The sequence below is a fragment of the Microcaecilia unicolor genome, chromosome 11 (genome assembly GCF_901765095.1).
Source record: "Microcaecilia unicolor chromosome 11, aMicUni1.1, whole genome shotgun sequence".
Taxonomy (NCBI): Eukaryota; Metazoa; Chordata; class Amphibia; order Gymnophiona; family Siphonopidae; genus Microcaecilia; species Microcaecilia unicolor.
The window spans coordinates 16,563,717-16,591,379 of NC_044041.1; the positions used below are offsets into that span (position 1 = coordinate 16,563,717).

Sequence of the window (27,663 nt, forward strand, 5' to 3'; positions counted from 1 at the left end):
CTGTTGCAAACATGTATGTTTTAGAAAACGACTTTGTTGCCTTATTTCCGTTAGAACACTGTCCAGTAAAGAAAGCCATTTTTTTAACCATGGGTAAAACAAATCACTTTTTTATTCTGTTACTGCATACTTCAGAGCAACACTTCCTTTAAGGAGCGGCCTGGTCTGTGCACATTTTTTTTTTCTTGTGAGCAACAAGTATCTGAGTTTGATTCCTGGCACAGGCAGCTCCTTGTGACTCTGGGCAAGTGACATAGTAACATAGTAAATGACGGCAGAAAAAGACCTGCATGGTCCATCCAGTCTGCCCTACAAGATAAACTCATATGTGCTACTTTTTGTGTATACCTTAACTTTTTGTGTATACCTTACCTTGATTTGTACCTGTCCTTTTCAGGCCACAGACCGTGTAAGTCTGCCCAGCACTATCCCCGCCTCCCAACCACCAGCCCCGCCTCCCACCACCGGCTCTGGCACAGACCGTATAAGTCTGCCCAGCACTATCCCCGCCTCCTGCCACTGGCTCTGCCACCTAATCTCAGCTAAGCTCCTTAGGATCCATTCCTTCTGAACAGGATTCTTTTATATTTATCCCACGAATGTTTGAATTCCGTTACCGTTTTCATTTCCACCACCTCCCGCGGGAGGACATTCCAAGCATCCACTACTCTCTCTGTGAAAAAATACTTCCTGACATTTTTCAAAGTCACTTAACCCTCCATTGCCCGCCGCATTGAGCCTGCCATGAGTGGGAAAGCGCGGGGTACAAATGTAACAAAAATAAAAAATAAATATCCAGGAGACAATAACGACCTAGACTACATCTCCCGCCAAAGTTTCCCCTACTTATCCCTTGTTCTCTCCCCTTTCACCTCATTGACCCCTCCCCAAATGCTCACCTACCCTTACTCATACCTCTCCTACTCCCTTCACTCTTGCCCATCCCCCTCCGCCTCATCTACCCTCCAACTGCTCACTTACCCTTACTCACACCTCTCCTACTCCCCTCACTCTTGCCCATCCCCCTCATCTACCCTCCAACTGCTCACTTACCCTTACTCACACCTCTCCTACTCCCTTCACTCTTGCCCATCCCCTCCGCCTCATCTACCCTCCAACTGCTCACTTACCCTTACTCACACCTCTCCTACTCCCTTCACTCTTGCCCATCCCCTCCGCCTCATCTACCCTCCAACTGCTCACTTACCCTTACTCACACCTCTCCTACTCCCTTCACTCTTGCCCATCCCCCTCCGCCTCATCTACCCTCCAACTGCTCACTTACCCTTACTCACACCTCTCCTACTCCCTTCACTCTTGCCCATCCCCCTCTGCCTCATCTACCCTCCAACTGCTCACTTACCCTTACTCACACCTCTCCTACTCCCTTCACTCTTGCCCATCCCCCTCCGCCTCATCTACCCTCCAACTGCTCACTTACCCTTACTCACACCTCTCCTACTCCCTTCACTCTTGCCCATCCCCCTCATCTACCCTCCAACTGCTCACTTACCCTTACTCACACCTCTCCTACTCCCTTCACTCTTGCCCATCCCCCTCATCTACCCTCTAACTGCTCACTTACCCTTACTCACACCTCTCCTACTCCCTTCACTCTTGCCCATCCCCCTCCGCCTCATCTACCCTCCAACTGCTCACTTACCCTTACTCACACCTCTCCTACTCCCTTCACTCTTGCCCATCCCCCTCCGCCTCATCTACCCTCCAACTGCTCACTTACCCTTACTCACACCTCTCCTACTCCCTTCACTCTTGCCCATCCCCCTCCGCCTCATCTACCCTCCAACTGCTCACTTACCCTTACTCACACCTCTCCTACTCCCTTCACTCTTGCCCATCCCCCTCATCTACCCTCCAACTGCTCACTTACCCTTACTCACACCTCTCCTACTCCCTTCACTCTTGCCCATCCCCCTCATCTACCCTCCAACTGCTCACTTACCCTTACTCACACCTCTCCTACTCCCTTCACTCTTGCCCATCCCCCTCCGCCTCATCTACCCTCCAACTGCTCACTTACCCTTACTCACACCTCTCCTACTCCCTTCACTCTTGCCCATCCCCCTCCGCCTCATCTACCCTCCAACTGCTCACTTACCCTTACTCACACCTCTCCTACTCCCTTCACTCTTGCCCATCCCCCTCCGCCTCATCTACCCTCCAACTGCTCACTTACCCTTACTCACACCTCTCCTACTCCCTTCACTCTTGCCCATCCCCTTCCACCTCATCTACCCCTCCAATTGTTCACTTACCCTTGGCTCATACTTCTCCTACTCCCCTCATCCCTGCATTTCTACATTCCTATTTCTTTTATTACTCCGATAAAACTCAACTTATTTATTTATTGTATTTGTACCCCACATTTTCCCACCTTTTTGCAGGCTCAATGTGGCTTACAGAGTATGGAAATGAGAACGTCATTATATGATATAAGAAAACAGTCAATCATAAGCTGAGGTGAAAGAGGAATTTAGGTAGAAGGTGTTAGGTAAGGGCGTGAAAGAGGTGTTTTGGTGTACTTGGGTGGTTTAGGGAATGATTTGTTTCATTGAGGGTGACTTTTGTAGGCTCTGTTGAATAGATGTGTTTTCAAAGCTTTGCGAAAGCTGGTTAGATTGGTCATGGTTTTCAGGGCCATGGGTAGTGCGTTCCAAAACGGTGTACTTTTGTACTCAAAGGTGGTGGCATAAGCCTGTTTGTACTTCATTCCTTTACAGCTGGGAAACTTATTTCTCTCCACCAATACTTTGTAATCCCAATTACTATGTAAGCCGCGTTGAACCTGCTTTGAGTGGGAAAGCGCGGGGTACAAATGTAATAAATAAATAAACATGACTCTCTCCGAACAGTCCCGAGATTTCACTTGAGTGTAGGGTCCTTCCTTTATATTACTGGAGTTCTTACTGTTTTTATTATAGAAAACAACTTTGAGATGTCCTATGTTCCAATCCGCAGTGTGAAAGACTGTATGGGAGACTGAGTGGAGCTGTCCCCGACACATTCAAATCATTTTTGTTTAATTTATATTACCTTTGAAAACAAAGGGATTTTTATTCAGCGCTAGTTAACCGGGTACGAGAAGGCTGACCGGTTAACATGCACTGGTCAAACTGGAAATTCAGTGAAACATAACTGGATAGTGCTGGCAGCCTGTGGGGGGGTATCACCAATAGCTGAAGTACCTGAATAACCATCTGATTTAACTTAGGACAGGAAAGACTGCCCTAATTAACCAATACTTCCTGTTCTGGGGCAGAGGGAGCAGGGAACCAGTGGAGCCGACAGGTGCGTGGCTGCTCTCTGCACCCTCCAGCAGCCAAGAATGCACCGGGGGGGAGGGGGGGGGGGGAGGGAGTGCGCAGCGGCAATCCGCCCCGGGTGGCAGCCGACCTAGGATCGCAACTGGCTGGCTGAATATTCATGGGAGGAATGTCTTCCTCTTAAAGATTGCATGAGGACCATAAAATACTCTGATGTGTTCTGTCCTGAGCCAGTCCTAATTCAAAAGATGATCGTTGTCCGAAAAAGGAGTAACATTCAAAGCCAATTCTTCAGGTTAATACCAACTGGCCTGTCTGCTGGCTCCCACAGCATGTGGCATCTTAGCCAAAGAGAGATTCTCGGGGTGGTGTCGAGATGAGGGGGTTGTGAAAAGACCACAAAAAGTGGAGAGAACAGGTGTTTGGGAGGCGAGGCTAGTGCTGGGCAAGACTTCTACGGTCTGTGCCCTGAAAATGGCAGATACAAATCAAGGTCAGGTATACACAAGAAGTAGCACATATGAGTTTATCTTGTTGGGCAGACTAGATGGACCGTGCAGGTCTTTTTCTGCCGTCATCTACTATGTTACTATGTAAAAACAAGGAGTGGGAACCGGATCAGGCTCTTCAAAACAGACTCAGGACTCTCAATGTGAAATTAAATACGTTTACTGAAGATAACTCGACACGGTACCATGTCTGGCACACACGTGGCCTGCCTCAGGAATCTCAGAGATGAGGGGAATAACACAGCAGGCATAAGTGTCATTTTCAAATGTAAAAATGTCATTTTACCCCCCACTTGGCCAACTGCACAAGCAACAGCAGGGGAAAAAGTCCGGGAGTACTTTTACAAAAGACAACAAGGGTGGGTTCCTTTTGAAAGATTGTTTTATAATGCAGGTGGCCGCATCTAAACCTATGCAGACCATGCAAAATTGCCCTATTTAATATTAATGCTGTTCCCTAAGCTATGGTCCAAACTGGTACTGCGAGTACTTTTCAAATAGAAACAAAAACGTTTGCAAATGGGTCAGGTTTTCAGGATTTCCCTATGGAACATGAATGACCTATTTGCATGCACGGCATCTCCACTGCAGGAAAATCTCTCTCGTGCATACTCAATGGGGATATCCTGAATACTTGACCCATTTCTGGCCCTTGAGGACCGGGACTGGGTCCAACTGCAGTAGATAATACAGCCCATCCTGTCTGCCTAGTCAGACTGAAACACTGGTTAGTCAATATATGTAAATACATTTAGTACTTTTCACAACTGGATCATACACATGCTGGGACAGACCAAGGGTCCATTGAGCCCAGCACCCTGTCACCGACAGCGGCCAAAAGAACAAGCAATTCGTCCCGCCCATCCTGGAACTACTGTATTCGGGAGCTGAGTAAGATTCCTTCCCACCCCCCCCACCCCCAAAAAAGCCGACAAACTCAAGTACAGTCGTTCCTCAGGCAGAAAGTGGACCCAAAGTGCTTTGAATAAAAGCAACGCGGAGACAAACGTTTTAGCTGCTAACAAAATTCGACTCGCAACTGGGGCCTTTTTACTAAGCTGCAGTAAGCAATAACGTGTCCTTCCCCGGGCAAAAATATGGTGCAGTGCAGGGAACGCTGAGGCGTCCCATGGTAACTTTGCTATGTGCATGCACTAGCCACACTTTTTGGTGCAGGGGGCGTGTCGGGGGGGGGGGGGGGGGCGTAGGGGCTCATGACCTAATGGGAAAATTAGTGTGTGGCCATTAATGTAAAAAAATCTGAAAATCAGCCATTTTACCCCTGCTGTAAAAATGGCCTTAACGTGAGGGAAAGACCCACATAAGGAAATGCTGAAGCCCCTTTTTGCTGTAGCTTAGTAAAAAGGCCCCAAAGGATGATTTAGATATGCCTTGGCGCCCTTCGCTCTCGGCGCCCTATTTATCCAAGAGGCTTCTACGAGGGCGATTTTCAGAACTGATTGGGCTATGTAAATCAGCTGCCTTCGAGCGCCTTCTCTTAACATGGCTGAAAGTAGGCGGGGCCTGTCACATGTGCCTTTTCCAGCTGCATGGGAAAAGGAGGGAAGGTGGTTTGCAAAAAAAAAAACAGAGATTATATTTAAGTCCACATGTCTTCATTTCCCTACTGAATCTACTACACAAAAAGCAGAAGCCAAAGGAGTGGAGGAGTGGCCTAGTGGTTAGGGTGGTGGACTTTGGTCCTGGGGAACTGAGGAACCGAGTTCGATTCCCACTTCAGGCACAGGCAGCTCCTTGTGACTCTGGGCAAAGTCACTTAACCCTCCATTGCCCCATGTAAGCCGCATTGAGCCTGCCATGAGTGGGAAAGCGCAGGGTACAAATGTAACAAAAATAAAATAGATACTATTGGAGATTCTACATGGAATGTTGCTACTGTTGGAGATTCTACATGGAATGTTGCTATTCCACTAGCAACATTCCATGTAGAAGGCTGCGCAGGCTTCTGTTTCTGTGAGTCTGACGTCCTGCACGTACGTGCAGGACGTCAGACTCACAGAAGCAGAAGCCTGCGCGGCCACATTGGTGATCTGCAAGGGCCGACTTCTACATGGAATGTTGCTAGTGGGACTCTGGGCAAGTCACTTAACCCTCCATTGCCCCATGTAAGCCGCATTGAGCCTGCCATGAGTGGGAAAGCGCGGGGTACAAATGTAAAAAAATAAATAAATAAAAAAATTCTGCACAAACTTTGCACTCGTTACAGGTGTGACGTCTATGCGGATTTTACCCCAAAAGCAGACAGCCTGAAAGCTGCCCCCCTAAAGACTTGCATTATAAATGTAGGGAAAACAATGAGGATTAAAATTCATCTCTTAGAGAGGTGCTTCTCAATCCTCACCTAGAGGCACACCTAACCAGTCGGGTTTTCGGGATTTCTATAACAAATATGAACGAGATATGTTTTCATTTAGAGGAGAATCCATTGCATGCAAACCTATTCATTGTGGTAATTCTGGTTAGGTGCCTCCAGTAGAGGGTTGAGAACTCTCATCATAGACACCAGAAAAGACAGCCGCAGTACATTAATTTGGTATTTGGAAAAAGCATAACCCCCCTCCCCCCCAGTCCCAGCTTGCCCAGCTTCTCTCTCACGAGGGCCCACAGTAACTTACAAGGCTGTTGCTCCTTGACAAGCACAATGAAGACTGTCTCCTGGCAAACGTTGGGGGGTGAGCCACTAAGCCCCCCGCCTCCTCTGAACCTATCAAACGAGAAAGCAGGTCCACTTGCTGTGCCAGCCTCATCTGCTCCACCTGCAGCTTCAGATTGTCCTCCTTCAGGTCATCGACTGCCTTCACCAAAGGCTCCAGTTCGCGGATGATCTCTTCTACCTGGTCATCCACCGCCTTCTGGAACACCTGGAGGTCCAGGTGGATCTCCTCCACTGCCTCCTGCAGCGACTTCTCAAAGGCAGCTTCGGCCGTGGCCACAGATTCCAGCGTCTCATGATCCGGATTCTGGACGTTGACCCCCGTCATCTTCGGGCTGTGATCAGCTTTGTCCGTTACTGCACTGGCCGAGCTGCTGAATAGAGGTGGTCCTGCACAGCAGCTGGACTCCCTGTCCCCATCCTCCTAGCTAGAGCCTTATTCCGGTGCTCCGAGGGGGTTACTGAGAACGACGCCCCTTTCTGTTTCCAAAGGCATAGCTTGGTCTCGTGACTAGCTCCTGATCATTCATTGGGCTTTGTGTGCGAGCAGAAACTATTATTAACTCACAGAAGAGGGGCCAGGCAGGTCCCAGCAACAACAGAGGGAAAAATGAGACGGAATGACAACAGGTGTGAGAAAAAGCAGCTCCCGTTACTAGGATTTAGCATGAGACAGTCAACAGAATTCCAGCTGCCTCTTTTTCAAATATCTTTTAAATTATTGGACGTGCAGAGATTCAGAAAACACTGTACACCCAAAAACTGCTTGAATCACATGTTTCCATGGAGCGGGTGTTCTCATTCCCTTCTTTTAATTAACAGAATAGCTCTTGGAATCCTTTTTTAATTAAGTGGCTTCTGCTCTTGATGCTTGTAACTGAGAGCTATTCATTTTCCCTTCTTCATTTGTGGTACATACTTAGATCTGGCGAGGTGCAAGAATGCCATGATAATTTTACCGGCAAGCTACACCGAGTGTGAATCCTCCTGCTGGATTCTCTCCATTGTTGCAGTAAGAGCCATCACATCTCTGCTACTGCCTGAGCATGCGCTCAGACACAATCGTCCCACACTAATTTGATAGGTCCAGGCTGTCGAAAGCCCAGACTTGTCAAGCGCAGGAGATGGAGGTCAATTGGACCCTTGCTATCGCTTTATCCCTGGTGGCCAAGTGCCACTCCCCAGACAGCGACATGAGGGCTGGAGGTCTGTCAGACCTCCAGAACCCCCCCCCCCCCAACACAAGGCACAGGGTGGGGGCCTGGAGCACTGGTGGATCTCCAGCCACCCAAGCCCCCCCCCCCCCCCCCATACCCAATAAAACCATAACCAGTGGCCAAAGTAGGCTGACAACACAACTCCCTGCCCAACCTGGTGGTGTAGCGGTTAACCCCCCCCCCCCGTACCTCCATGATGGAGGAGGGAGTAGCACACTCCTACCTTTTTCAGCACGCCTTCACAATGGTGGCAGGATACACTGGGTGGGGCTTCCCTACCATATAAGAGACGCACTGGGCAGGGCACCACCGTTTTGAAGGCCACCAGGGATGGTTTTTTTTTTTTTGGGTGTGGGAGAGGTTGGGGGGGGGCTGAAGATCCACCGGATCTCCAGCCTCCCATACCTTGAGTTGGGGGGACTGCGGGGGCACTAGGCCACCAAGGATGAAGCCCCTTAAAATTTACACTCCAGCCCATCCATATCTATTCAGTTACGATCAGGGCATAGACCGTAGAAGTCTGCCCAGCACTGGTTTTGCTTCCCAGTTACCGGTGTTGCCACCCAATCTCCGCTACGATTCCGTGGATTCGTTTATTCGCTTTATTTGGCCACATGTCCCTTTGAAAAATTATATGTCACTCATAGGAAGCAACCCAATTTAAATCTATGTATTATAATTGAGTGCATTTATAGATTCAGCACTTATCTTGCATGACAGAAGACACTTTTTTTATACAGTAGCAAGCAATCTGCTCAGCAGGATGATAGAGCAGCGAGAGAACGTATTTATGCAATTAAACTTTGCCCAGAAATGCACAGCGTTTCAGCTCTGCTGAATACAACCAGATAAAGACACCCAGGTAACTTTAGGATGGCATCTTCTGACAACCAGACTGAGTGGAGGAGTGGCCTAGTGGTTAGGGTGGTGGACTTTGGTCCTGGGGAACTGAGGAACTGAGTTTGATTCCCACTTCAGGCACAGGCAGCTCCTTGTGACTCTGGGCAAGTCACTTAACTCTCCATTGCCCCATGTAAGCTGCCTTGAGCCTGCCATGAGTGGGAAAACACAGGGTACAAATGTAACAAAAATAAAATAGATACTATTGGAGATTCTACATGGAATGTTGCTACTATTGGAGATTCTACATGGAATGTTGCTATTCCACTAGCAACATTCCATGTAGAAGGCTGCGCAGGCTTCTGTTTCTGTGAGTCTGACGTCCTGCACGTACGTGCAGGACGTCAGACTCACAGAAGCAGAAGCCTGCGCGGCCACATGGTGATCTGCAAGGGCCGACTTCTACATGGAATGTTGCTAGTGGAATAGCAACATTCCATGTAGAATCTCAAATAGTAGCAACAGTGGAGGAGTGGCCTAGTGGTTAGGGTGGTGGACTTTGGTCCTGAGGAACTGAGTTCGATTCCCCACTTCAGGCACAGGCAGCTCCTTGTGACTCTGGGCAAGTCACTTAACCCTCCATTGCCCCATGTAAGCCGCATTGAGCCTGCCATGAGTGGGAAAGCGCGGGGTACAAATGTAACAAAAATAAAATAGATACTATTGGAGATTCTACATGGAATGTTGCTACTATTGGAGATTCTATATGGAATGTTGCTATTCCACTAGGAACATTCCATGTAGAAGGCTGCCCAGGCTTCTGTTTCTGTGAGTCTGACGTCCTGCACGTACGTGCAGGACGTCAGACTCACAGAAGCAGAAGCCTGCGCGGCTACATTGGTGATCTGCAAGGGCCGACTTCTAGTGGAATTCCATGTAGAATCTCAAATAGTAGCAACAGTGGAGGAGTGGCCTAGTGGTTAGGGTGATGGACTTTGGTCCTGGGGAACTGAGGAACTGAGTTCGATTCCCTCAGGCACAGGCAGCTCCTTGTGACTCTGGGCAAGTCACTTAACCCTCCATTGCCTGCCGCATTGAGCCTGGCATGAGTGGGAAAGCGCGGGGTACAAATGTAACAAAAATAAAATAAATAAATTCAGTTAAACTCTTTCTGTGTCCCTGGATTACTCTGATCGTTTCTTTGGCGGTAGCAAAGTTGACTAAATATTTAACCAGTCTAACAATTGCACCAGGGAATACTCCCTTCCTATCTATATCTACTCTTTCTGGTTTTAAAAGAGAAAAAATGAAATTAGGTGTATTATTTCTACTAATATTGGACAATAAGAATGTTTCCAACGAAACAAATTGACTATACACCATTTTGGGTTTGAAGAAGCCAACCAGACGATCAATATGGAGTAATGATTCAGATAAATAATAACTGGGGATAATCAGGTTAATATCACGTTTTTTCTGTTTACTGTTGTTTAATTGATCTCCTCGTCTTGTTTCACTCTCCCTATTTTGTGGTCTAAGGAAGAGTATAGAATTACCTGATTTGAAATAATTCTTGTGTATTACTTTCTCTGTATTTCTGGCAAGTTATTTTATTGCTTGTAAATTTAAATTCTTATAAATAAAAATATTTTTAAAAAGTAACGCTCTACTGTGCTACGGTCAGTTGTGGTGTCGACAGTAAGTAAACAAGTACACTTATCTTGGCTGGTTTATATAATTCAATAATGAATCTTGGTCTGGTGCTACTACTCCGTTACCCCCGTGCTGTAGTGAACTGTGATTAAAATCAGGGCTCCATCGCTAGGAAGGGAGGAAGGGTCAGTGCTATGATGTTTGGTGGCTGTTTGCTAACTCCGTAACGTGTGGTTATTAGGCACAACAGCAAAATACTGAGCACTGCAGATTAAAAACATTTAAAAACACTTAAAATAAGATATAGGAGTATTCCCTGGTGCAATTGTTAGACTGATTGAATTACCAGCACCAGTTTATCTATAAGTGATCCCTAATTGACGTAGTAAACATTTAACCAGCCAGAAAGCAAAGAATTTCTTTTTAAATTATTTTATCTGGTTAACTCAAAAGTGGCTGGACAAACCTTTTGACTCTCGGCCTTTGAGCAAACCAAACGAAAAGGTTCTTACCTTCCTGGCATTGCTGCTGACGGTGCTGGTGATCTTCATCGGAGGTGGTTTCAGCCCCAAAGTGAGTTCTACCAAAGGAAAACAGGACGGTTGAGCAGTTAGAAGATCAGAAGGCGTTATGAACAAAAATTGCTCAGATACTCTGCAACAAAGTTCCCGTAACTCAAATAGCTCAAAGATCTCTCCACATCTGAGACGAGAATCTAAAATGAGGGGGGGCCAATAAAGCAATAAGAAATCGAAGCACTGCCAAAGCTGGAAACCTGCTTAATAAGATTACTATCTTTTCAAAAGAGACATTATTGCCGGGGAGACAGCAACTTATAAAGGTCAGTGAAAAGAGAGACGTCAATACCGATTGCTCCTTTAATAAACCTTGTGGCGGGATCTGTTTTTAAAATTGTGCTTCTGACCCAATAGTTTCTACTCCTTCCAGCTCAGTTAGAACTGTCCTTGATGCACAATGACATCGTGAATCTTCATTTCTCCTAAATCGAGGAACCTTTCCTGGACTAGCCCCTGAAGTACCAGTCCTTAGCCAGGAGCTGCAGGATGCAGTTCTCCGGGACCAGAGCTTCAGCCAGGGGTCGCTACTGAGCAATAACTGGGAGGACCAGGTTGGACGAGAGCCCCAGAGGTAGAAAAAGGCTTCTTCCCCTGCATCCCTATCTTCGGCTGGCTTTGGGAATTTAACTCGGGTCTTCTGCTAGGAGACTGGGCTGACCAATACAAAGCCACTGAAAACTAGCATTCTAAAAAGGGTTCATTCTATTCATGTCATCAGAGAATATCTGAAGTGCTCAAAGCTGTTTACTGATATGTAGCTACATTGGTTAAAATATATCTTGGACATGTCACTTTACCTCTGAACCACCCAGCGATTCTCCTCTCTCCCCTGCCCCCCCCCCCCCCCACTCCAGCCACCCAGCGATTCTCCTTGCTCCCCTGATTACTTCCATCGAAGCGGCCGCGCCATTGAAAGCCCTGCCCGTCTCCAGCCTTCCCTTCGAGTTCGTTCCCTCAGAGTCCCGCCTTCTGACGTCATTTCCTCTTTCCGCGAGGGCGAGACTCTGAGGGAACGAACTCGAAGGGAAGGCTAGAGACGGGCAGGGCTTTCAATGACGCGGCCGCTTCGACGGAGGTAATCAGGGGAGCGAGGAGAATCGCTGGGTGGCTGGAGTGGGGGGCAGGGAAGAGAGGAGAATCGCTGGGTGGCTGGAGGGGGGGCAGGGAAGAGAGGAGAATCACACACACTCTCTCTCTCACAGACACACTCGCACTGGGTAGTCTCACTCTGTCTCTGTCACACACACACACTCGCACATTCACACTCTCTCTCTCTCACACAGTCACTCCCACACACTCTCTCAAAAATACACACTCCGAGGAAAACCTTGCTAGCGCCCGTTTCATTTGTGTCAGAAACGGGCCTTTTTTACTAGTTTAGATTATAAACCATCTGGGACTAAGATTTATATCTGCATTTTAGAGCAGTGCCCTGGCTCAGCATGCGATCCAAAGGTAGAAATAATTAAGTCTAAATGTTGCCCCCTGTTGCTCATCTTATATTACTATAACTTATCATTAAGCAAAGCCTGGCTGCACATTAACAGCCTTATAACAAATCACCAGAGCTTACTGGCTGCCTAATTCTGCAGATTCATCATTACAAAGTGAAGTCAACAGCTGCCCAGCAACTCTCAAACGTCTGTAGATTCATTTACTCTCTGACATTGCCGTCTTTCGCTCATACTGTCCTGACTCAGGGAAAGGGGTCTTTATTTATGTACAGTATGCTGGTAGATACAGCTTTTTTTTTTTTTTTTGGGGGGGGGGGGGAATCATTGCTTACAGCTCTAGACTGGTAATTACTAATTAAGCCATTTCACAATTAGGAGTAATTAAATTAAAAGTCACCTCTGTGCAGCTAAATAAGATTATCAAACCTTACAGACACATTGCAACAATCAATTAAGTCCTGTTTTCATTACTACTACTACTTAACATTTCTAGAGCGCTACTAGGGTTACACAGCGCTGTACAAATTAATAACTAAGGACGGTCCCTGCTCAGAAGAGCTTACAATCTAAAGGACGAAATGTCAAGTTGGCGTAGTCTAGAATTCCTGAGTAGAGGTGTTGTGATTAGGTGCCGAAAGCGACATTGAAGAGGTGGGCTTTGAGCAATGATTTGAAGATGGGCAGGGAGGGGGCCCGGCGTATGGGCTCAGGGAGTTTGTTCCAAGCATGGGGTGAGGCAAGGCAGAAAGGGCGGAGCCTAGAGTTGGCGGTGGTGGAGAAGGGTACTGAAAGGAGGGATTTGTCTTGAGAGTGGAGGTTACGGGTAGGGACGTAAGGGGAGATGAGGGTAGAGAGGTAAGGAGGGGATGCAGATCGAGTGCATTTGTAGGTTAGTAGGAGAAGCTTGAACTGTATGCGGTATCTGATCGGAAGCCAGTGAAGTGACTTGAGGAGAGGGGTGATATGAGTATATCGGTCAAGGCGGAAGTGGAATCCTAAGCTCTGATCTACTTTGGCTTCTCAGAAAATTAACCCCATTTAACCCCTCCCTTCCTTTAAATGCGATGTGTGATATTCTAGATGGCAGATGGTACCTCTGAACCTCCGCTGCTAAAGGAACTCCTCTCTGCACATAAACAGGGACAAATCCTTGCTGCAACGTGACTCTGGGAAACCGATGCCACACTGAATAAGTCACTTGAGGACGGAAGTGGAAAAGTTCTGCGCACCGGGTCTAAATTTCAGCATCTGGCACTGACCTGGGACCAAGAAAGATGCTATTGACGTGGCTACCCCGAGGCAGAGATGCTGCCAGCCTGGGGCTGCCCTAGGATCAAGGAGAGAAGCCGCGGCCTACAGCCGTACCCTGCCACCGAGTGCAGGGGCCTCTGCGAAGAGGAGGAGGATCCAGTAGGACAGACAACGGTCGGAAGGAGGGCTGGGCAGGAAGGAAAAAAAAAAAAGAAGAGGCTAGACAGCTTGAGAGTAGAGGGTCAGAAAAAAATAACTCCAGAAATCAAATAAAGGTAAATCAGTGGCGTAGCCAAGGGTGGGCCCAGGTCCACCCACTTTGGGTTCAGGCCCACCCAGTAGCAGCACACCTATGATGTGGCTGGCAGGGATCCTCACCAGCCGAAAACTCCCAACAACTGCCCCTCCTGCATACCGTGTAAATAGCAGATATTTGCCTGCAGCGAGCAGCGACTGATACATACTGCTCGCACCGGCCCCACGGCCTTCCCTCTGATGTATTCCCGTCTATGTGGAAACACATCAGAGGGAAGGCTGTGGGGCCAACATGAGCAGTGTGTATTATTGCTGCTCGCTGCCGGTGAAAATCTGCTATTTAAAAGGTATGCGGGGGAGGAGAGGTGTTTGAGAGACCATATGGCATGCAGGCAAGAGAGGGCAAGACCATATCACTTTTGGGTCAGGGCGGAGTTCTCCTGCCCACCCATCTTGGGCCCAGGCCCACCCAAAATTGGGTGTCTGGCTACGCCCCTGAGGTAAATAAGAAAAAATTGTTCATCTTTTTTCTAAGGAAGGGTTTCTCAGCTCTCTCCCTGGAGGCACAGTTAAAACCAATCAGGATTCAGGATTACCAATATGCAGAGTCAAGACAGAGATCTGCATGCCAGAGAGATCCAGTATATGCGGATTAATCTCATGCCTATTCATTGTAGTAATCCCAAACATCCGACTGCTACATGGGCCTCCAGGAAAGGGCTGAGGTCGGTCCTAAGGCTTTTTGGCTGGCACTGAAGTTTTCCCAAGTAATTTTCCACACTTGCTTTAGGATTACATCCAATACGTCTGGAAAATCGTAAAATATCAATTACAGAGTGCATCTCCTAAAGGTCGCGGCATCCACAGATCAAATACGAGGTTAAGGAGTCCCAAGTCACCTCTCCAGTGGCTTCAGGTGTGCTGGGAAAGGGCTGGAGACTGTGACATGCAGAGCAATTCCTCTCTAGTCCAACCCTTTCGTGTCACCTAGGGGGAAGCAGCTTAGAAAAGCAGGGGCGAGATTATGGGGAAAAGGTTATCAATAGAAATCAAACAAAATAAAACATGGAAAAGAAAATAAGATGATACCTTTTTTATTGGACATAACTAAATACATTTCTTGATTAGCTTTCGAAGGTTGCCCTTCTTCCTCAGATCGGAAATAAGCAAATGTGCTAGCTGACAGTGTATATAAGTGAAAACATTCAAGCATTACTATGACAGTCTGACAGGGTGGGAGGATGGGGGTGGGTCGGAGGTATGCATGGGGACATCAAAGCATATCATTGATATTCTAACAGGATGGGTGTGGATAGGTGAGGGGAGGGTGATCAACAGAGAAATACAGCTTTATGGTTTATAATGGGTTAGAAAACCCAGATCCTTATTAAGTCCTGTTTGTTGGGTGTCAAAATATTCAATCATTCATATTTCAAAGGTCTTACGTTCCTGTATTGTTTTAAAATTACCTTTCAGTATTCTTACTGTGAAATCACTGGTGCAGTGTTCTGGTCTTGTGAAGTGTTGGAAAACGAGGGGGAAAAAGTGAAATTTACTGAAAAAAAGAGCTAAAAGGTTTCGTACACCACATTTGATTCAACTCATTTGTATGCTTGAACATTCCATATTAAATCTGACCTGAAATAAAGGCAGCTGGTATCAGCCAAATATGAAGAGAATAAAACAGGACACAAAGAGAATTAAAAGAGGTGAGCGGGGAGGGCAGCTGTCAAAGGATGGATTTATCATATAGATACATAGCTGCAGCATGAATAAACCAGCATGAATAAAAGCTCATGTCACCCTCAATGATAAAAGGCAGCTCTTTAGAGCAGGGATTCCTAAACCTGGTCTTTGAATAAGCCCAACAGGTCCAGTTTTCAGCCTTAACCAGCATTAGTAATTCTGCTGTTTAGCCTTCCTAATTGCTGCTAACGTTTTATCCTTATTCTACTGCTAAATTCATGTGTTGTATCTTTTAACTTTTGTAATTCATGGAAGCCACATTGTGTCTGCATTTGTGGGAAAATGTGGGGTAGAAATGAACCGTAAATAAATAAATATGTAAACTGAACGTGGTTTCTCTGCCGAATGAATGCAAATCTCTCATTGAAACAGGCGCTGTGCAAATCCTGTCAAACATTCTCAAAAGGTGGGTTCAGGAATCGGGCCTGAGCTACTGTTTAAAAGAACCAAGACATATCCAGGTACTGCTCAGTGACGTGGATAAAGCAGGTGTCGGCTCCTGAGAAAATCCCCCACCCCCTCGGTCCTCGCTGCTCTTCCTGTGCCCTGAAACGTGACGAGAGGAAGGAGGGTCAGAAAAGAATAATGAAGAAACACAAGCCCCGTTTTAATAAAAGGTGACAAGTTGGGCAGGCCATTCCTGAAATATTTCTCTGCATTATTTCATTAATCGGCAGGGCAGAGAAAAATGGGGAGAGAGAGAGGAAGAAAGGATTTCTTACTGCCAATGTCAGCGGGAACAAATCAAATCTCACTGCCTGCTGCTATAGACTCAAAGGGAAGAGAGATTTCTATTTTTGGTCATGTGATTATTATAGGATTTTGTGTTACAACCCATCCAAGGGTTTAATAAATATCTCATAGCTAAAAATGTCACAGGACAGATAACTAGAAGGCTTTTTAGAAAAGATATTCACTGCATCCTGCAGAAGCAGCAGCTAGAATCAGTCCTTGGAACGCACACAAAATCACATTCATGAGCTGAACACAACACCTCTTCGTCAAGGGACAGAAACCCCCCTCCAAAACTGCCAACAAGTCTTCAGTTGAAGTTTAAGGTTTATCCTTTATTGGAGAATTTTCTATTCTGCCCGTTTTCATGGCCGTTTACAAATCTAAAATGCAAAATAAGAAAGGAACTCCATAAAATATAAGCGAGACCTACACACTCATACATTAAATGCAACCATTCTATTGGTCATTAAACACTAAAATATTAAAAACACGGGGGGGGGGGGGGGGGGGGTTCCAAGTCTTTTTTTTTATATGTAGTACAGTTTTGGAAATTATGATAGCAGTATTTTAGGTTATATTTTTGTTAACTGAAGATGTTTCTTGTTTTATATCGGTATGTAGGATTTTATGGAAACTACCTAGTTTTGTAGACGGGTTAGAAGCATTTAAAATAAATAAATTAAATCAAATAGAAACGTAGATGACAAAATAAAAAACAAATTAAGTAATCAAAACTAATATACCCCCCCCCTTCTCTGTTTACAAAGCCGTGCTAGCGGCTGACGGGCTCTGCTGGCATTGCCGCAAGGCTTTGTAAACGGGGGGGGGGGGGGGGGGGGAATAACTATTGTGGTACGCACACATGAAGATGAAATGCCCCGCGTCCTGCACATGCACAGCAGCCTCCGATCAGCAGGGATTCGCCACCGCCGGGAATTTTCCAAGGCTTTATTCTTAGAGACTGAAGTATTGTCTCACACATTGTTAACTATCATCTGAAGCTGCTCTAAATTTGTCAGCAGCAGTGTTAACCTTTATTACATTATCTCAAGTATTAATATTACACATTCTGTAGCAATGACACGTGTATGAAGTGCAAGATCTTAGCTGTGACATAACGTGCAGGTCATGCGATATATCTTACCGTGCTACCTGTGATATATAAGAGATAAAGTATACAAACGACAGCGCCCACCAGAGGTCTTCATTGCTGAATTTCAGAAGCATTTATTCGGCCTTTTGTTAAGGAAGAGGAAGGTTAGCACTGTGAAGAGACGAGAACTCACCTGCTCTCTGATTGCCCGGCGTGCCAATAACCCTGCTGTGGGTGGGTTGGTTTCTTCCATCTTTAATCTCGATGGTGAAGACCGTTTTCATGTCTTCTTGATTAGCGTCTGTAGGGTTTTTCTCACCGGTCCTACTCGCCCTGTCCTTGCCTGACCCTGCGCCGAGGCTGTGAGTGGAGATGGGGACGGTGTGCAGAGAACTGGAGGGCTGGGTACTGGGCTCCTCTGCTGCTCTAAAGCTTTTCTCCTCACTTTCAATGTGCCTCCTCTGTGATGTCAGCCTTGTGCTCTCCAATTGGCCAACATGGCTCCTCCCATCAAAACCATCCCCCTGTTTATCAGTTCTCAAGCCCTCGTGACGGACTTGGCTAATTTCTTCCTGGGAGGAGTCTTGCCCTTCTCCTGAGCTGTGACCACGCTGAGATTCTGGTCCTTTAGAAGACCCAGACCGGAAGCTCTTCGCATCGCATGGCTTCGCCGATCCTTTGGAAACTGAGCTGCTGCCGGAGGCACCATCGGCCTGGTTCTGAGATTGCCCCTGGCCCACTTTTGCTCCTCGCTGAACCGAATTTCCCAGCGCACCTCGCGTAAGTCCAGGAGTCACGGCGCTTCGGTTGTCTTCCCTGCTTTTTGGCAGAATGTCTTGTCTTTTCTGTAAGAGGCCTTCGGAATTCTGCTTGCTCTTCTCTTCATTGGCTCTGTGGGACGTTGGGGTTTCCCGGTGTCTGACAGCTGGGCTGGCTGAAAGCAGGAGGAGTTCCTGCTGCTGCAGAACTCGAGAGCCTGACCCTGCGCCCTCCGCTTTCTGGTTTGCAAAGCTTGTCCCATGTTTAATGTTTGTACTCGAAGACTCTTCTGTAAATTTCTTAGCTCGATCGCGGACGGAATCGGCTCTCTGGAACGGAGGGGAAGTTACTTGATCTTTGGCATTCTTGGAAACTACAAACAAAAAAAAAGAAAAGATGGATTGAGCCAGGGAAAACTTCAGAAACAGCCTTTCCCACTTAACTCTTTCCCAGGCTCGGTCCCTGTCAAATTTTTCCCTCTAATTCACACCTCAGCTGGTGCTATTGGAATTTTGCCTAAAGGGGAACCTGCTTCTGCCACATTTCTGCATAACATAGCCACTCACTGGCTCAACATTAAGTAAATACAGCTGGAAAATCCAATGTGCCTCAGTAGATTATGAGCAATAAGTTTCTGTCATTATTTTAATAACAGGCTGTAACATCCACCATAACCCAGACACACTAACTGTAAACCTAGTGGCCTAGTGGTTACGGTGGTGGACTTTGGTCCTGAGGAACTGAGTTCGATTCGCACTTCAGGCACAGGCAGCTCCTTGTGACTCTGGGCAAGTCACTTACCCCTCCATTGCCCCATGTAAGCCGCATTGAGCCTGCCATGAGTGGGAAAGCGCAGGGTACAAATGTAACAAAAATAAAATAGATACTATTGGAGATTCTACATGGAATGTTGCTACTATTGGAGATTCTACATGGAATGTTGCTATTCCACTAGCAACATTCCATGTAGAAGGCTGCGCAGGCTTCTGTTTCTGTGAGTCTGACGTCCTGCACGTATGTGCAGGACGTCAGACTCACAGAAGCAGAAGCCTGCGCGGCCACATTGGTGATCTGCAAGGGCCGACTTCTACATGGAATGTTGCTAGTGGAATAGAATCTCAAATAGTAGCAACAGTGGAGGAGTGGCCTAGTGGTTAGGGTGGTGGACTTTGGTCCTGAGGAACTGAGTTCGATTCCCACTTCAGGCACAGGCAGCTCCTTGTGACTCTGGGCAAGTCACTTAACCCTCCATTGCCCCATGTAAGCCGCATTGAGCCTGCCATGAGTGGGAAAGCGCAGGGTACAAATGTAACAAAAAAAAAAATATATAAGATTCAAAGAAGCAGTTTCAGATCATTTAGATAGCTGGTAACATAAAATGAGACCTTTGCACCCACCCCAAACACTTATTTTAATGCCTTTTGCAAACAGATCGCAGAGGGCGATTTCATAAATGAAAACAGGCGCCTACATTGCTTTACTGATTTCTAGTATAAACCAGTTACTTACACACGCTGACGACACGTATGCATCTGGTACGTGAATCTTAGCATTCTATAAGTGGAAGTCTGTGCCCAGCCCACCTATGCCTGCAAACCATCCACTACTGAAGGTGCGCAGGTAGCTACAGAGCGGCGTGTAGTCCACGTGTGGCATTTCATGTCTACACGCACAAAGTGGGTATAACCTGGTATTCTAGTCATTCGTGTGGGTTCTTGACATGTCAATGTTAGCGCCTTCTGTACAGAATCACCTCCTTACCACCACCCCCACATTCTATACATTTGCGCCCTGGGGGTGGGGGGTCCTTTTACCAAGCTGTGGTAAAAAGGGCCCGGCAGTAGCGGCGGGGGCCATTTTTGCCGCAGCGGGTAAAAAGCCCCTAAAAAGACATGGCCATGCAGTAAGATTATTCTGGGAAGGGGGGGGGGGGCGAGCACTTACTACCACCTGCTGATCACCACTGGGTTAGCGCCGCACTAGAAATGGAGGAATTATTTTCCGTAGCGCTCAAAATGGCACGCACGAGGCGGAACTACCGCCAGCAGTCATATTCGGTAGTTCCGGGGTTGCCGTGCTGCAACCCTTTAGTAAAAGGGCCCCTGAGCGCATAAATTTGGGCGCCAATTGCAGATCTGGGGTCAAATTAGCTAATTAGGTGCTAATGATCAATAACTGGCAGCAATTTGGAGTTCCAGGAGCATCTACCCTACATCCTATTCTATAAACACGCGTGCCTAAATTTCATAGCGTGAAAGTCCAAAGGGGTTGTGGTCACGGGCGGGGCATGGGGAGGTAAGGGCTTTCTCAGAAGTTAGGTGCGATGCCACTTGAACGTCCTAAGTGCCACCAATTGGGCAGCAGCATTTCCAACGGTCTTTGGAAGGCACAAGTGTTCATGCCAAAAGTTAGGTGCTGAAATGCGCACTAAGCTAGTATTCTGTAAAGGTTGTTCTACGCAAAAGCATCCTTTGCAGAATACTAGTTTAGCGCCCAAGTCATAGAACAAGGTTGGTTACATAAGTAAGTTAAATAAGTAGATACTAATTAGCTTTAAGAACCATTATTGGCTGTAATTGGTGTTAACCAGTGGCGTAGCTACGTGGGGCCACGGGGACCTGGGCCGCCGTAGATTTGGCCCTGGACCCCTGTGCCGACGACCCTCTCGACCTCCCCTTCCTGCTGTCAACCTGCCGTCGCCTACCTTTGCTGGCGGGGGACCCCAAGCCCCGCCAGCCGAGGGCCTCTTCTTCCGGCGCAAGGCTTCGTTCTGTTTCTGTGAGTCTGACGTCCTGCATGTACAACGTGCAGGACATCAGACTCGCAGAAACAGAACGAAGCCTTGCGCCGGAAGAAGAGGACCTCAGCTGGCGGGGGTTGGGGTCTCCCACCAGCAAAGGTAGGCGGCGGCGGGGAGGGTTGGCGGCAGGAGGGGGGTCGAGAGGGTCGTTGGCAAGGGGGGGGGGTCAAAGTTGTTGTTGGCAGTGGTGGTGGCGGCGACAGTGGGAGGGGGGGTCGGCAGCACCGGGGGGGGGGGATAAAATGTGCCCCCCTCACCTCAGGCTCTGGAGCCCCCTCCCGCCAAAGTCTGGCTACGTCCCTGGTATTAACTGGGTCTAATTAGTAGTTATGGGCGTAACTGCCCTTATTTGAGATTCTCCATAGCACTCAACTGCAAGAGGGTATAGTCTGGGAGCGGCCACGGGCAGGTTGGAGGTGTGCCTGGCACTTATAACCCCGTCTGCCTCCAGTTAGGTGTGAGCATTTACATCAGCCGGTTCAGCTAGCGTTAAGTGCTCGCATCTAAAGTTAGGCGTCTAACTGTAGACTTATACTAGTATTATATAACAGCAGGGCCGCCCAAGAAGGGGTCGGGGGTGGGGGCAAAATTCTCCGGGCCTAGCCTCCAAAAAGGGCCCGGCACCAGGCCCTGGGTCTGTCTCTCTCCCCTGCTCCTATTGGGAACTGGTTCCGGCACACCAGAGAGACAGGCCGCGGGCCCCGGGGTCCGTCTCTCTCTCCTGCTCTTATCAATAACCAGTCCCGGAACAACAGGCCCTAGAGTCTGTCTCTCTCCTGCTCCTATTGGGATAACGGTCCTGGCACACTGGAGAGACAGACCGCGGGCCCCAGGGTCTGTCTCTCTCCTGCTCCTATTGGGATAACGGTCCTGGCACACTGGAGAGACAGACCGCGGGCCCCAGGGTCTGTCTCTCTCCTGCTCCTATTGGGATAACGGTCCTGGCACACTGGAGAGACAGACCGCGGGCCCCAGGGTCTGTCTGTCTCTCTCCTGCTCCTATCGGGAACCAGTCCCGGCACACTGGAGAGACAGACCGTGGCACCGGACCCCCTTCGGAGGTCGGGAAGCAGCAGACGCACTCATGTAGGGGGCAGGGGCACCCCCACATCAGTGCGTCTGCTCCTCCCTGGCCTTTGTAAACCAGTCTGGGAATAAGAAGTGCCCGATGTACTCCTGAAACACCAGAGAATATAGTCCCAATGGGAGGGACCTGTGTGACGTCTCCCATTCAGATACATAATTTAAATCCCCACAAGTGCCAAAATAGGGAAAACATCTCAATAGTCTGGCTTATTATCTTTCGGAAATTTTTAGAACTTCTGTTCTTCCAGCCCTGTAACTGTCTCTTACAGCATCTACAATAAATCTCAAAACGTGTTTCAAGTGGCAGAACCGCTGATTTAGGTGGGGAGTGTGGTAGGGGCCTGCATCACAAGTCTTAAGAAGCTATCACAGCACTGTCCTAGAGTTTGGGCTGTAACTATATAGATATCACAGTTCCTGAAATGCTAGATGCTGCCGGACTTTAGATTTCAGGAAACGGCATGCATTATAACTAAGCGTTGGTAAGTCATCGATGGAAAACCTTAGAAAACTCAAGTGATGATAATTGCACAGTGGCCTGATGGATCAGTGAAAGTTATAGTACCATTTGGTTTCCTGGAAGTACGAAAGCCAGGCTGAGGAGAAAGCAGGGACGAAGCTGTATGATCACAGTGTCTTACATCCAAGCACGAGGCGTGGCCGGTGGTGGCTGCCCTTCTCTTAGCGCAGGTGATGTCTGTCAATCGAAGCATTAATAAGCAGAGAGCGATGCCGACAGTGAGCTTTCAAGGCATGCAAACAGCAGAGAGAACAGACAAACAGCAAGCTTGGTACTGGTTCACCATGCAATTGGTAAATGCTTTATGACAAGCCAAACTCGCACCGTCCACTGAATGACATTCCCGAACCTCAGTCAGGGATGGGTGGCACATATTATCTACTGAATGCTTAACATGGGAGGGCTATGGTATGCTGCGAGAGAACTCGGGCACATCAGAAAATGACTGAGGTAAGAGGAAAGCAGCTAATACACATCAGAGATAAGTCACACTTACAGTGCATTTACCTCCCGAGCAGGGGCGTAGCCAGACCTCGGCGGGAGGGGGGTCCAGAGCCCAAGGTGGGGGGGGGGCACATTTTAGCCCACCTCCCCCTGCCGCTGCCCCCTCCCCCTGCCGCCACAAGGTACTTTCGCTGGCAGGGGTCCCCAACCCCCCGCCAACCTTAGTCTTCTTCAGCGCCGGTATCCGGCACATTCGCTCACTTCGCTATGTGCTGTGAGTCCTGACGGGAGAGGGTCGGCGTGGGGGGGTCCGGACTAAATCTGTGGGGGCCCATGCCCCCGTGGCCCAACCTAGCTACGCCCCTGCTCCCGAATATACAGAGAAGGTGACAATAAACAAATAAAAAACAGGAAAGATTTTTAGTTTAATTATGCAACAAAAATGTAGTGGCCTAGTGGTTAGGGTGGTGGACTTTGGTCCTGGGGAACTGAGGAACTGAGTTCGATCCCCGGCACAGGCAGCTCCTTGTGACTCTGGGCAAGTCACTTAACCCTCCATTGCCTGCCGCATTGAGCCTGCCATGAGTGGGAAAGCGCGGGGTACAAATGTAACAAAAACAAAACAAAAAAACATTTCTCATAAGAAGGGAAGTAGTGTGATCAACAGGACACTTGCAAAAAAAAAAAAGAAAAACAAGGAGACGAAGGATGAAAGAAGTATTCTTTAATGGTAGATAAAGACTCGACACAGCCCCGTGTTTCGGCGAACAACGCCTGCCTCAGGAGTCCGTATACGACGATCGCTTGCAGATGAAGCTGAAGAGCGAGCAAACCAAATCAAGCCTTTAAAAAAGACTGGTGATCGGTGGGCATACAGGATGCGACTGCAAAAGCAGAAAGCTCCGAGTCGGAGTGAGTACAGTGAACGGCAAATCGCTGTGATCACGCTATTTCCCTGCTTCTGCATTCCTCCTCTTGTCCTTTAATTCTCATAAGAACACATGACAATGCCGTGATGAGAAATCCCGAAAGGAAAGGCTGTTCCACACTGCTTGCTCCTGTTCCTTGAAAACTACTCTCATAGTTCCCCTAATCCGATCCCACCTTTCCTCCCGCACACCTCGCTCCCTAAGAAATAAACAAATCATAGCAAGACGTCTGGTGAGGGCTGTGCTGGCTGGAAAGATCCAGAGAAACCCCGAGTGCAGATACGGGGCCTCTCTTTAGACACTGAGGTGGCTGAGGTAAGTTTACAGAACTGACATTTGCAAGCTAAATTTTCCAGAGGGAGACCCCCTCCCCTCCCTCCCGCCCTCCTATTTCAGAATCTGGTCTGGCAAAGACTGTGGGTATTAAAAAAGCACACAGAAATGTAAAGTATAGATTACGATATCAAAATGCAGCTTCTGCACTTGATTTGGTAGTGTTATCCTCACTTCATTTCCTGCAGCTAAAATCATGCACGCTGTGAAACAGAAATAGAGAGAGAGTGACGGCAGATAAAGACCATATGTCACTGTCTTTGAGAAAAGGTAACTAAAGTCTCAGATCCAAAATGTTGAGAATGGCCGATTTTTCACGTCATAAGCAGTCTGCAAAGTTCACACACCTGACCTTGTGTAACCTCTTTTTATCTTTTCACGTAAAACAGTTAGGTTTGGACAGCTGTATTAAAAATTGTTTGCTGTAATAGAATTCATTAAAACCTCATTTTTTGATTTTACAGACGGTCACCTGTGGCCTACCCAGTCTACCATCCCTTCCTCTCCCTCAGTAGTGTAGTCAGACAGCCGATTTAGGGTGGGCCCGAGATCAAAGTGGGTGGATCAAAAATTTCATGTCCGCTGTGCCGCCGCCCCTCCCCCAAAGTAGAACCCAAATTTTATTTCTCCCTCCCCTCTCAGTACCCTCTCTCTCTCCCTCCCAAAGTAAATGCAATACCTGTGCTGACGAGGATCCTCAAGCCCCACCAGCCGAAGACCTCCTTCCTGCCAAACGAGCTTACTGATGCCAGACAACGGCCTCTGCTCAATTTCACGCACGCGTGAAAACTGAGCTTGTGCACGGTGGAGGGGGCCTGTGGCTAGCAGCAACAGCTGGGGGACAGTGCTGGCAGTCACCCAAGAAGTAAGCTCATTTGGCGGGAAGGAGGTCTTCGGCTGGCAGGGCTTGGGGATCCCCCACCAGCCACACTAAGGGAGATGAAATTCTGGGTGGGCCCTGGCCCATCCAGGCCTACCCATGGCTAGGCCACTGCTCTCCCTTAGAGATCTTACATGCCTGTCCCGTGCATTCCTGAATTCAAATAGTCTGTCTCTACCAACTCCACCAGGAGGCTGTTCCACGAATCCACCAACCTTTCCATAAAGAAGTGTTTCCTCAGGTTACCCGAGTCTGTCCCCTTTAATTTTCACCTGTACGTGCACTTTAAGCTACTCAGTGTGGGACAGTTTTCAGCCCGGGGATTTTAGCCGGGTAACCTGGGACATTCCCCCTACAAAGTGTCCTCTTTATCCTTTTTTGACTGGGTGCAGAACTCAAACTGGTTGGGGGGGGGGGGGGGGAACAGAGCTCATCTGCTCAAGTGACGTGGTCGGTGGTTTGTGGCAATACCCGGGACTGCCGTTGGTACTTTTCAACCCTTGTTACTGATGTTATATGTAGAAGAACTTAAAAGGAAAAACCTGTGCGTTTGCAGAGGATTTGAAAAAAAAAAAAAAAAAAGCCACAGAGCATCCAAGCCAGGAAGAGGGAATCAGGATGAGCAGAGCAGGGAACAAAAAACACAGATCTTCAAACCAAAACAAAAGACCCACATACACACAACTGGAAGGCTGGACAAAGCTGTGAAAACTGTAATATCTATTATTTAGACAAAACCCCAGAAAACGTGGAATGTGAAGGGTCACTGCAGGGGGAGGGGAAACCCCAAAAAGAGCAGCAGAGGATCCTAGGAAACGCCACGTGACGGGGGATACCGGTGTCAGAAGAATATATTTTAGGGCGGGAATGGAGAATGACCAGATGCTTAAATGACTGCTGGGTTTCACTGCTAGTAGGGATTAAAAAAAAATTTTCAGTTTGCTAGAGCGGAAGGAAGGGAGAATGAGTTTGCTGTTCGTTTCCAGCTGGGGATTAAAAGACCGAGCCAGCACCTACGTCAGCGGAATACCGGAGGAATCTAGGAAATCTGCAGAGGGGAGGAGCGCTAAAGGTCTTAAGCATCGGTCAAGATCGGCGACCTTTCCTGAGGCAAAGAGGAACATAGGATGCACTGACCCATGAGCCTCAAAGCAAGACTGAAGAGTTGATGGAAGGGAGATCGAGGTCAGCTTCTTCTAGGGCAGAAAAGTTTCTATATTAATTCTGCTCGACATCTCTAACAGAAGAACCATTAGCCTGGATAAACAACACATCTAACATTGGTAAGAATTAAAACCAAATGAAGATAGCGGTGAGTGGAACCTGCCCGAATCAGGCCATCTCACCAGCACTTGTACGAAAATAAGAGCTGCCCTATTGGGTCAGACCAAAGATCCATCTAGCCCAGTGTCCTGCTTCCAAGAGCGGCCAATCCAGGTCACAATTTACGTAAAATTATTTTTTGCGCAAATTACAATGTGCTAAAAATAGTGCTGAAACGCTCACATTAATTGAGAGGCACAAAACCAGGGGCGTAGCCAGATTTTGGCGGGAGGGGGGGTCCAGAGCCAGAGGTAAGGGGGCACATTTTAGCCCCCTCCCCCGGCGCCGCCGACGCCCATGCCATTGCTGACCCCCCGCCACCAACTTTGACCCCCCCACCTGCTGACCCTCTCGACCCCCTCCCTTCGCCAACCCGCCGTCGCCTACCTTTGCTGGCTGCCGAGACCCACAAGACTACCACGGGAAATCTCGGCAGCCATTTTGAAAACACGGCTGGCGCCGGGCACAGTAGCAACAGCGGGCAGGAAAGTGGGGTTCTTCCCTGTCCCCTAAGAAGCCACTAGACCACCAGGGCTCTTCAAGGTAGGAACGGGGAGGAGCCACTTTGGCTCAGGGTGTGTGGGAGGGGGGCAGCGGTGCAGCAATGGGGCAGTGGGCAGTGGCTGGGGGTCCCCAATGATCTTTACTGCCCGGGGGCCTCAACCACTGTCAGTCTGCACCTGACCCCTACCACCACCTATCGTGTAGGCAGCAGGGACTCGGACGCTAAACTTGATTTCATCAGTTAGCGCACAGCAATGCTAACAGGCTGATTTGCATAGATGCGCTCAGTCTCCACCCCCACCCCGACATGACCCCTGCACCAAAAAATAAATGTTATTTTCTAATGTGTGGGTAGCGTGCAGTAAGCAGGCATTAAGATAATGAGTGGAATGGAACGGGTCGATGTGGAGCGTCTGTTTACGCTTTCCAAAAATACTAGGACAAGGGGGCATGCGATGAAGCTGCAGTGTGGTAAATTTAAAACAAATCGGAGGAAATTTTTCTTCACTCAACGCGTAGTTAAACTCTGGAATTCTCTGCCGGAAAAGGTGGTTAAGGCGGTTAACTTAGCGGACTTCAAAAAAGGGTTGGACGGCTTCTTGGAGGAAAAAGTCATAGAATGTTATTGAATGGACGAGGGAATAATACAGTATTTCTAGGATGGGCGGGACAAATTGCTTGTTCTTTTGGCCGCTGTCGGTGACAGGGTGCTGGGCTCGATGGACCCTTGGTCTGTCCCAGCATGGCGATGCTTATGTACTTATGTAGAGTTTACCGCAGCTTAGTAAAAGGGCCC

The 27,663-nt window shown here is 48.1% G+C and overlaps 1 protein-coding gene across 2 annotated transcripts in view; it reads right to left on the reverse strand.

Moving 5' to 3' along the window:
* Window positions 1–27,663, reverse strand: part of SMTN (smoothelin) — a 259,947-nt gene that overhangs the window by 57,066 nt on the left and 175,218 nt on the right. For both annotated transcript variants that reach the window (XM_030220282.1, XM_030220283.1), the window contains exons 9-10: window positions 17,483–18,421; window positions 10,690–10,757 (exon numbers count right to left, since the gene is read on the reverse strand). In XM_030220282.1, coding sequence (XP_030076142.1) covers window positions 10,690–10,757; window positions 17,483–18,421 — 1,007 coding nt within the window. The remainder of the gene's footprint in view (window positions 1–10,689; window positions 10,758–17,482; window positions 18,422–27,663) is intronic.